The following is a 12,138-nucleotide window of genomic DNA, read 5'->3' as shown; positions in this document are numbered from 1 at the left end:
GAGAATATGGTGGCCACACTCATGTAACTACAATTTGCGAATAAAACTGCTAAAATAGAGGAGGTGAACTACCTCATCGGGGATGGATTTTTCAGAGTTTTTCAGATAAAACGATAATTTTTATGACAAAATAAATATGTTAATTAATGAAGTTATCTTATTGGATTTAAATGGAATGAGGTCGATTATGTAGAGATTATATCTGAAGGGTTGAATCCCTGATGATTCTGAATGTTTAAACACAAATCAAATTGAAAAAGAAATCTATGAAATTCTTCGAACGAAAAAAATGTTTTGAACTTTTTCAGAAAGAAATTATGTGAATTTTTTGAACATTTACCTCATGTCAAAACGTATTCTTTCTTTTCGGAAATAATTCCACTATTAATGATTTGATCATTGTTTCAGGCGAGTAAAATGGGCCTTGCGGGTACCCATCCGAGTGGATTACCAGCATTTTTCTGTCCAAATGGTGAACACCTGACACAACCCCCGCCAGCACACATGGGAATACCGCCTTACGGAGCGCTGGACGCAGGCAAGGCGGCAGCGGCGGCTGGTGAGTACTGGCCAGCATCATCACATGGCTCACCTACACACGCAACAAACTGGAAGCGACTTCTAGCAGCAGCAGCTTCCACAGGTCAGCCACACGATACCGCCCAATTCTTACATCTGATTACTTACAATTCGAAAAACTCACGCACAAAATCAAACTTATAGACGAGCCACGAGAATTCGATTGAAAATTCTACGATTTTTAATCAATAATATATCAGCATGGAACTTACAATTTTGAAAAACTCTTTTCTTCCTTTCATTTGAAAATTTCACATGGACCATTTGAGCCGAAGAATTTGGCAAGTGAGATTAACTATAAATCCAATAGAATTGTCTATCGAATTCGCAAAGTTCTCTACAATTTGTTTTTCGTACGTGTCCATTCACATTGACTTCATTTGTCGGCTCAATCATTCTAAGTACATTTTAATATTTATTCATGGGTGGTGGTGGCAACGACTGAGGTGGAGGTTGCTCTGATACTTTGATTTCAATTCCAATATCTCCATTATCTCCCTCTCTTCGCCCGTTTAAATATCAGAAGTATAAATTCATGAATATTAACAATCTTCAACTGAAGATAAAAACATGGAGTGGCTGACTCGAATTGTCATCTCGCACTCGACTTATGCAGCACAATATCCGTTTGAGGGATCTACTTAAGAATCGCAAGTTATCCAGAGTGGATTTAAATATTGATATTTTTACGATTCTAATAATTGAAGGGATATGTCTTGTCGAGTCAAGTACACAGTATTTACGAAAGGGAGATATTCAACTTCATACTGTGGAAAAGAGGCTGGCGTTCAAGTAGAAGTACGAGAGAAGAGCCAACCATTAGGCTAATCAGTGAAGCGTACAAGTCTCCCCCTTTGCATTCAGGTCAAAGAGATTCGGATCTCCAATTCTCCCTTCATTTTTTTTTGTCTGAAATATTTTCCTCGGATTTCTACTTTTATTACTCCAATATTTAGTACATATGAAGCTCCGAGATGTGAAAAATGTCTTGATTCGGGAAGAATATCCGTAAAAGGACTCACCTCTCTCCCTATTTTCTTCATTCAAAATATGAAAGAGACCTGAATGATGTTAATGCAAAATTGTTTGTTTTATCCTGTCAATAAGCCCCATCGTTTCTTTACAGACATTCGTCAATGTGCATCATCCTCTCATATATTTCAAATTAAGCTGAGCATTTCACGTTTTCGTCAGCCTCTCGTAATTCCTTTCACCTTATGTTCTCACTCGAAAGACTTCTAATTAGCACCACTTTTCATTTTACGGTGGCTTATTGCAAATACTCCTGAGAGATTTAAAGTGAATTTTGATAAAAGAGAGCTGTCGTTATAATTAATTCAATAAATGCAGTTATAACTCACCGAGTTCATACTGCTACAAATTTGCCCCTTTAAATTATTGAATTCGCGCTGTTAAATAGCCGCATAGCGGCGCTGTGTGAGATCTCAAATATCCAGCATTAATTACGAAGACCCCTTTTTTGCATCATTCAATTGTCGTACGCCTAATTGCCCGAGTTGTACTATGGAAATGATGAAAAAAAAATCTGAGCGCATTACTTTTTTTTCCAATACCCACCAAAAACATCTTACGCACACGAATACGCGGAGGGAGTGGACTCGTGATGGGCACTCCTTGTGAACCGCGTACAATTACAGGGTAACTAGTTCCACTTGGCTAGGTCAGTTAAATGGCATGCTGAATGCAAATAACGAGACAAGAGCGCACCGTTACACGTAGACGTGTACTAATACTCCAGGGCGTGCCAGAACTCTGGTTTGTTAAAACGATTCGCGTGTTAGACTGCTCGATATTGGCAAACTTTTCATGCTCGTATCATTTTTTTTATCTTGATATTTCAAGTTGTCTTTGTGCACTCTAAAATATACATGGAGACAGAAGAGAGTGAAAATTTTTAATGAAGAGTTTTTCCAGTGAAATTTAAGAACAAAGATTTGTTCACTTGAATCCTGTCTGTTCTGTCCGGTCATCTGGAGGCTTTCGGGCATTTTAACATCCCGAATGAGGTCCTTAATTTGGAGAGAAAATGGATTTGAATTTTCAGTGTTATGAATTCGTAATTGACTCGCTCATTAAAATTTTAAAGTCCTTTGTAATCGAAAATTCTGAATTTTATGTAGCCCATTTTTACGTGTGCAATGGTGAGAATATTTAAACAAGAAACGCTGATTTGGTTTCGTTAGCCCTTTTTCCCTAGACATGATGTGAATTCCGCACGTCAACGGAGACGCCTAGCTGAGCACAGCGGGATTCATTATCACCCTTAGGGGGTACCGGTCTGCCACGTGTCTAGCTTGTTTCAATATCCAAAACCAGTGAAACAACCGCGTCAACCTAATGCAATTACCGTGTATCAATATCTCTGCTGGATGTATGAATATATTACTCAGACAATTTATCTGGAGGACTGCGTGCACGAGTACACATTAATACGGATAATATTGAGGGAAAAATTGAGGTGTATGCTGCGGAGCAAAGTAGAATGCCGAGGGAAACACTGTGAGAAAAATATTCGTAACTGTGAGATGATAATATATTTATCTTTTATCGTACGTAAATAATGATCATTGGTAAACACGCGAGGATTAGCATTGCGTGCGAAACATATAATGCGCTATTTTCCCCTTTCTTATGAAAACCTTTCTCTCCATTCAGTCATCAAAATGCAAACAGTCATTTTCAATATTCATTCTATTAAAAACCATTGGATAATTGCCATAGAATTCTATCAAAAATAAAATGTTACGCAACAATTTCAATGTATTTCTGCGTTACAACACATGATTGAATTAATAATAAACACGAGGGCTAATGCAATTATCGTGTTCGGTGTAATCTAGCCAACTGTTGAATTAGTTCAACAAAGTGGGAATGAATTAAAAATCTATGCGCATATTAAATGCCTCCACCAAACCTTATTTTCATTGAGACGTTTTATTGTTAAATCAACTGACATACATTTAAACCAGTTTTAAATAAATTGTATTTTACGGGAAATATTAATTATTATAAATTATATCAATCCGAGTGCAAAAATTCACTCTGTATTTTTTTTTACTGTGGCTGGGGCTAGTGGCAAAATTTTGCATCACAATATGCCACATAATATTTAACAGAAAATTCAACAGATTTTTCAACCGGGATATTGCACACAATTTCGAAAGGAAAACATTCCCTGGAGGATGGCCGCGTTGGCAAGTTCACCCTTACAACGAAAAAACGCGTCAAATGTTTTTTTATCAATGATTTCTTCTGAAAATCATTTGGAACATGGCATTGCAAATTTCCTATTAATTAAATAATATCAACTGTCGTAGAAGAAGCTTCTGGATCAGTCAAATAACTGTCAATTTTGCCAACTAAATTACCGGTTAATAAAATAATTATGAATTCGGTCGATTTCACTTGAACATTTCTACAATAATTGAAAATTAAATTTTTTGAATAGATTAGATTTAATTTTGTTGGGTAATAAATGACATGAACTGAATAATGAATTCGCCCTCGATCGAGATCCAATTATCCCACGATATATCCACTCTCCTTCATTCATTATCCGATTTCCTTCGATTCCGAATTGTTCCACGAAGAATTTCCGACGATTCCGATTAATACTTCCGCCCCTGCGTGTTCCGTTGAACGTTAACGACGAGATCTAATAAACCGAAATGGATAAAGAACGAAATAATGTTCCGGGAAGAAGTAGGTATGCCCTTAAAAAAGACGAAAAAGCTCGAAAGCTAGTATCGAGTACAGATATAGTGAGACCGGATCTATCTCAGTCTCGAGTTTGTTCGGGGGAATAAAAGAGTAATTTTCCGGGTGGTGAGACGCCGATAATGGGGTTGCAGGCTGCCGAGTCGACTGGAAAGTGATTAAGCATACATGACAGAGTCTGCGGACTCGCCAGGATATTACGAACCCGCTCCTATGCCTCCCTCCTCCTCTGTTTCCTACCATGTATCCTCTCACAGTGCTCTACCCCTTGTTCACTCGCAGTCTGAGGATCTTTTCCCCTTTCCTTGACGACAAAAAAAAATTATTTGATTTTTCATCCAGTGAAATAGGCAGGAAATAGCACTGCAAAAATAGTAATGCATGGAAAACGTCTTACGCGGAGACCGTTGGGAAATTTTAAAGTCGAGGAATCAATCCATTTTGCTCTCTTTATCCATCGAATACAATTTTCATATGTTTGCAATTTTTTTCAAAGCTCCTTATATTGCAATGAACCAACTCAAATATGCATCCTACTCTCCATATAATAGAGCGTGAGAAAATCTTTGCAAAATGTATTATTCATCCTTTTGACAAATGTAGTTTGCTGGTTTTAATTAACGATTGTAATCATAGATAAATTAATTTTTTAAACTGTAACTCAGTCTCACAAAATCTTCATGCAGTTTAGTATTCAATGTCAATGATAATCGATCTTAACACAAATCGTCTAAAGACAGAAGTTCCAGCTCCCCTCAAGGCCGAACAAAGAATTAAACTTTGCCTCTGTCATCCCTTAATTCATGACATGAGTTGCTTTAGCGCCGGTACCACATGAAATTCATGTAACCGCGATAGTCGTACATATTAGCGTCGTCAGTAGTTACAGAGTTGATATAACACATATATGATACGCACAGTCCTCCAGTACATATTCACCCTCAGTCCTATTCGTTAGGTCTTTACGAAGCCAATTATTTACTTCGCTAAAGGCTCACGCACGTTTTCCACCAGTTTAGCCCGTGCTACCGCTACAAGCCGCACCCCTTTGACACGTAATACGCACCCCAACGGCACGTCGGAAACGTATGTTCATAGTATCGGCCTCAAACTGTGACACAGGTCTTGATAAATCCGTGAGTGAAATTCAGTAACAGGTGATATTGTTTCAAAGGACATTTTCCCCTTTTCCGTTTCCATTCTTATTTCAGTACTCACAGACCGGCGCATTTAGTTGCACAACTTTTTGCTCAGATTTTGCGTAAAAATTCCTCTTTATTAATCCACCAACAATTCTTTAAATAATTTTCCTGCTCTACTCACCTCACCAGTTTTTCCATCTGATGTTCTGTAGTAAATTTCTTTTTTTATCATGAGAGACATTCATATTCATTTCTTTCCTTGTTGAGGCCTATTATTAAACCCTCATCGAAAAATTCTTCCATTTGAAAAATAATTGCTCCTCAAAACAAATTTCAAAAGCCCATTGCCCATTATTGACATCTATTTTACTAAAGAAAGCCCTGATTAATGTGAGATTAATTTATTTCCAGGTTTGACAAGAGCACCTATGTACCCATTCTCGACAGGCCAGTATCCTTACCCAATGCTGAGTCCGGAGATGACACAAGTGGCTGCATCTTGGTGAGTACATCTATTCGTATGAATAAATTTTTTACTTTTAAGAATATTTAGATATTTTCAATAAATTTTATGCGTTCAACGAACATTTTATCGAATTCTAAAATGAATTAAATGAATTCAGAAATTCTATATTCTGTTTTTGCATACGAGTCGAAAAATACGCTAGAAATTACCAGACAGATTTTTCCCAAAGTTAAAAATATTCTAATAGTCCTGTGGCCATCCACTAGCAACAAAGGTCTCGCCAGGAAAGACATAATTGATTGTCAGTTTGTTGAATCTGTCTGGTATGGCTCCATCTTGATCATGTAGCCTATTTCCCAGTATTTTCGTTTCCAATGTAGAAGACATCATAAAAGAAATGAGAAATCTGAAGGAGATATACCCTCGCCACAACTGATGGACACTGGTCCAATGTGTCCTCTCAGTTCCAGTCTATTAGACCGAATACACCCTCTACTTGCGTGGAGATTCACTTAGAAAACCCCGTGTTCTTTCTTGTTATTTGCTTTCTGCCTGAATCACCCTAAATTGAGATTTTTCATGGATGATTAGTTCTCCTTCCCTCAATTAGGAGGGTAACTTGGTCTTCTGCGGTGAATAAAAAAAAGTGAAGAAAGAACCAAGGGAAAAAAGTGGTTGAGAGGCCCTCTCCAAATTGCACAATTATCGAAACCATAATGGTGTTGTAAAACTATACGTGTTCATGTGTAGATGTTGAAAAAATTCTCCCTCCTTACATAAAAATGCCAGTTCTCCGAATATCGTTAATAATTTTACGTGAGATAAAATGAGATGAAATGCTTTCAGGCACACACCGAGTATGTATCCCATTTCCCCGGCGAGTGCAGGCTTCAGGAGTCCCTATCCCACGAGTTTACCCATCACAAGTTCCAGTTTACCAAGGTAATATATATATTTCTCTATTTATTTTGTTAAATAACATGTGAAACCGAATTTCCAAGCGACAAAAGTAAAAAAAATGAAGACAACGTTGTATAAATTCATTCACAAATCATTTCTTACTAAAATTCCATTTCATTTCTTCGATTGGTGAATTGAATAGAATTGCAATTGTCATGTGATATCCAAATGAATATTATTAAATAATATGCTTATTCAACTTTCAGTTGAAGATTCTGTTCCATTTCCTTTAATAACTTTAAAAATTCTCGCTGTTGTCACACATTCCGAATATCGGTGGTAATTTTAGCCCAAATTGAATAAAATATTCCATAAACAATGTCACCGACAATTTTCGAATTCCAGTCAATTAGTCTCCTGTATTTTTCGTCTGAAACAACCCACTATTATTCAAACATTCGAAAATGAATCGTGAATTTTTGGAGAAAAGTGGTGATGAATGCTTCCAACTCGTTTGTCGTAATGAAAAATCAATCGTAACGAAATAAATAACCCCATAATTTATATTTCCAGTGATCTCTATCGGTTTTCACCAACCGGCCTTATGCCACCTCACCCCGGACTGAGTCCGCATGCACATGCGCTGGCGTCCCACGCGCTAGTGTCATCAGCACCCAAAGCGGATCACTCAACCTTGGATCACAATCACAGGTGAGCATGGGAGTATAAAACAAACTCAATTTAAACGCGCATATTTGAATAACCGAGGGAGGCTTTTAAAAAAATCGCGTGAGGTGGAATAAAAGCGGAAAACATGATCCATCATCAAGTTCGTTTGGTTTACGTTGCGCTTGACTCTCTCGCCAATTACTAGATTCAACTTGTATCCCTAAAATAAGATGAATACTGGCTGTTGAATCTCCAATGTTTACCCACTGCTGACTCCCCCAAGCACATCTACAATGATATTGCCCCTCGAGATATAAAAAAACACCCCTAAATTAACAGTTGTTACCTTATTAGCTGCGGGTCGATGACACTCTGCCGATAAAAGTAACTCACGACTGATAAAGAAGCACTTACACTATTTAGGGATGATTTTTCCCGATAGTTTGTGAGACTGCCACAGGGGGTAGCACGTCACAAGCCCTCTCACCGTCTCTCTGTCTACCTTTCCTTCTCTCTCTAACCCCCTAACCCTTGCGTCAACAGGGTGAAACACTTATCGAATGGCAACAGCAGAACCACAGAGCGTCTGCGCTTCGTTTTCTCTATGTATTGATCATTACCCTTTCAACAGATTTATAATTTGCATTAGCACTCGACCGGGTACATCACTTTTGTTTCATTATTATTTTTTCAATGTCCCTGTCACAATGCCACCCCCAAAGGTCCTCATTTAATCAGACGTTTCATGAACCTATTAACGAAAAAAAAAATACATAAACGAAACATTGATGTACATCTCTGCGCGACCTGATATTCAAAAAATTACTCCATTCGCCATTATGATGACTGTCGAATCGGAAAAGAGGGGCTCAGTCTCGGGGTGGCTGCTATTACAATGTTGTCCGCATCCATAACGCGCAGTAACGTTCGTCAGTTCGCGGAATCTACCACGCCAGTACTTTTATCCCATAATAATCCTTCCTGCGAATCATATGATGCTGTAAATTTTATTCCCACTCGTTTCATTCATCAAACAAGTTATACCAAACAAGTAAACATTGACATGTGATTTTTTTTTTACCTAATGACCCGACATCTAAAAATGATCAATAATAAATAATGGAAGTAATTATGCTAAAATAACAATGATAATCCCATCATATGAGGAAGACTGAGCAGATCAGATAATGGATCTGTCAGTAGAGACACATGAAGGGATTTTAAGAGCACTCCAAGGTGGGACATTAAAATGTTTCGACGAAGGTTGAATAAAATACATAAAGTGATAAAGCCCTGTGTATATCAGCCAAGTGTCAGCCCTGACAAGATTAGCGATAGCAGCGCCACACGGCCCGCCAAAAAAATGCCATTTTCACTCATCCCCTTGGCCTCCCCCCCTAACAAGAATTATACATTGGTAGGGCACAGCGAGATGTAGTTGTAGAGCCATGAATTGCAATGATGGCTCGTGCACTCTCCACCCCCACTTCGGATAATCAATCGTAACACCGCCTGGTGATTCCGCGTTCACGACAACCCCCCCACAAGAGACTCCAAGACGAGACATCAAGAATTGACCAATAGAGTAGGCGGTTTATTCACATAACCCATAGTATATAATAAGTATCGGATCATACATGGTGTGTTGTAAGATATTAAATATTATATATGGCGGTGGAGCCATTAAAATTGGTGAAAGAGGTGGGATAGTGGTGGTGGGTGTATGCGATATGATAAATCAATGTATACAATTTTTTCTACCCGATTAACATGTAAATTATATTTTTAAATCATTAATTAACTATTTTATCGTGACATTAAAATTATCCGTAATATCAAAGTGGTGCTTATTATGAAAAATATTGAAAATTAATTGCCAAAGTTTAGGCTGTGATTGACGAATGAAAACGATAATATTTAAATAAACTGAACAAGTGCTGAATATCAAAATATCGTTGTTGATACTTTTAATGAAGTGTCAAAGAATTGTGAAATCAATTGCCATATTTTGAGTGGCAATGGAGTCCGAGTGTTTAGAACCATTGAATTTGGTTATAAAAAAGGATAATAACAGCAGTGATTCATCGCTCAATGACGATGGTATAACGTCAATGAACAAAATTGATGAGGAAAAAGTTGAATCAGGTGCATCGGATAATATGGCCATCTTGCAGGATTCAAGTGAAATAACCGACAATAGTCAGCCTATGACAGATCAAAAAATATTAACAGCACTTCACATGAGCAATCTCATGCAAATGTCCAATATGAACTTACCAAGGGGTCTGAGTCCACCACCGTATGGATCACAGTATTATTTTATGCAATTGTTGGCAATGGTTGAGGCACAACAAATAATGTGTCAACAGATGAACTGGTCCGTCCCACAACACTTTATCAGAAATCCATTGAGATTACCACAGCCATACTTTGATGGTTCGACCATTAATATCACTGAACAATTGTGTCATTCGCCGAATCCCACCTCGGCCTATTCCCTACCGAACGCCAAACGCGAATCCATTAATCACGAAACTAAACAGTCGCACTCTAAACGGTATTACACTAGTAATTCCAACTGTCTTTTAAAGGGTATTTTACCCCCTTTCAGCCACCTTCAACGTTTTTTGTGGATTTTCTCTGATAGAATAAATCATTCATAGGGATTATTTTTATTACTTAATTTAATTATTTTTGTTAAGCAGAAAGACGCCAGATTTTATTCTGTTAATCTGACGGATATTTTGCCACAGAATTTGAGAGAAAAACGTGAGGATTGACTGAAAGAGGGTAGAGTCCTGACTTCACCTTTATTTCAAAATAATTAATTTTGATATTTTGTCCCTTAGGTCTTCGATAGATCAAAAAAATTCAACGTCATTATCGTCGGACAACACAAAAACACAGGATACTGGCCAGCAAAATAATCAAGGTAATATCATTGGATTAATTATCAACATAAATATTATCGTTATAAGAATAAGTTTAATTGTATCATAAATGTTTTTACGAACAGATAAAAAGAAGCCTCATATAAAAAAGCCTTTAAATGCATTTATGCTGTATATGAAGGAAATGAGAGCAAAAGTGGTGGCAGAGTGTACCTTAAAAGAGAGTGCTGCGATCAACCAGATTCTTGGAAGGCGGGTGAGTACATTCCCTGATATTTGTCATCATTTTCCATTCATTAAATTCAATCGAGACGAGATTTTCGCATTATGTCAATTATTGATGCAATAATCCTCTCACGTACAGGAGTCAAGATATACATTTTTCACTTCAACGTACTAGAAATATTTTAAATCAATCATTTTACTGGACAAAATGATGTTTTGTGAAAATAATTTCCTTCACAGAATCTTGACTCCTGCTCAATCATGAAAAAACCAATATCAATGCATGCCTAATGCTTGTCAATTAGTTAATTCCGCTTCACTATACTATTAACAAAATTTAGAGAAAAAAAAGAAATGTATATTTTAGAAAAATAGAGCATTGGTAGGTGGGATCTAAGGAATCTATCAGGAAAAAAATAACGAGAAGAAATAAAGACAATGATGATAACGACGCTAGATAGGGGTCCGCGTGCTGGTGGGGGGAGGGTGGGAAGGGTTGTACATTTTTTCATTTCAAGGGAATATGATGTTCAAGTACCCGTGAATGTCTTTTTGATACTTGTACGAGTTGAAAAGACATAGTTGAAGTAAATGAAAAAATTAAAAAAAAAAAGACAGTTAAAGAAAGCACGGTGCACGAGAATTATTGAGACTTTGAAAATATGAACGTTTTGGGGCATATTACATGCAGTGGCATTCGCTAAGCCGAGAGGAGCAGGCGCGGTATTATGAGGCGGCCAGGCAGGAGCGCCACCTACACCAGCAACGCTACCCCGGCTGGAGTGCCAGGGATAACTACGGATACGGCAGCAAGAAGAAGAAGAGGAAGAAAGAGCGATCCACAGATCCCACCGGAGGTACCACTTTCCAGTGCTAGAACAGCAGGCCCTTAAAATAATTCATTAATGATAATTAATAGTACCTATATTGGTTGGATTGAAACGATCAAAGTCTCTGTGCGTTTTTTATTTTTCATTTTTGGTTTTATCAAAGTTTTCATTTGATAATTTTCAGTTTTTTTTGTCTTCATTTCCATTTGTTTCTTATTTTTTTTTAATTTTATTTTTTCAATCGTTCCTTGGACTTCTTTTTGATGAGCGGATATTAATTTTTCAATTGGATTGGATTGTCTGTGGGAATCATGGAATGATGTGGGATGCAAGAAAAAAAATATGATTAAAACCCGGATATTATAATAGACGAGAAAACTGTAACCCGCGTGATGATTGTCTGGCCAACTCCCTAAAGCGATAAATCGTTCATCGGTAATACTGAAAATTAAAAAAACGGTATATAAAGTATGTGACGTTTTTTAACAAAAAGAGATAATAACTAAATTTAATATGGGCTGTCTGGTGAATCAACGAATGACATGTTGACGACTGCATTACTGATATTAATATTGTACGAATGTACGATCAATTGAGAGGACCAACGATGCAGAGCTGAGACTTGTTCTTCTGAAAATTTTACCAGACAATCTGTATGAATAGGTACAGTTTTACAATGAATGTTAAATAGTTGAAAT

General features: G+C 37.2%; 1 protein-coding gene across 7 annotated transcripts in view; it reads left to right on the top strand.

The window, feature by feature from the left end:
* The window catches only part of Pan (pangolin), a 93,229-nt gene that overhangs the window by 75,274 nt on the left and 5,817 nt on the right, over window positions 1-12,138 (top strand). For 3 of the 7 annotated variants that reach the window (XM_064138565.1, XM_064138559.1, XM_064138563.1), the window contains 7 exons: window positions 409-643; window positions 5,871-5,961; window positions 6,772-6,867; window positions 7,399-7,536; window positions 10,344-10,426; window positions 10,511-10,641; window positions 11,302-11,467. In XM_064138565.1, the coding sequence (XP_063994635.1) occupies window positions 409-643; window positions 5,871-5,961; window positions 6,772-6,867; window positions 7,399-7,536; window positions 10,344-10,426; window positions 10,511-10,641; window positions 11,302-11,467 (940 nt within the window). The remainder of the gene's footprint in view (window positions 1-408; window positions 644-5,870; window positions 5,962-6,771; window positions 6,868-7,398; window positions 7,537-10,343; window positions 10,427-10,510; window positions 10,642-11,301; window positions 11,468-12,138) is intronic. The other 4 variants (XM_064138566.1, XM_064138561.1, XM_064138560.1 and 1 more) reach the window with 2 other exon arrangements.

Source organism: Diachasmimorpha longicaudata, chromosome 2 (assembly GCF_034640455.1).
Source record: "Diachasmimorpha longicaudata isolate KC_UGA_2023 chromosome 2, iyDiaLong2, whole genome shotgun sequence".
NCBI classification, from domain to species: Eukaryota; Metazoa; Arthropoda; class Insecta; order Hymenoptera; family Braconidae; genus Diachasmimorpha; species Diachasmimorpha longicaudata.
The sequence above is the reverse complement of the archived record's forward strand: the minus strand, read 5'-3'. Positions and strand labels throughout refer to the sequence as shown.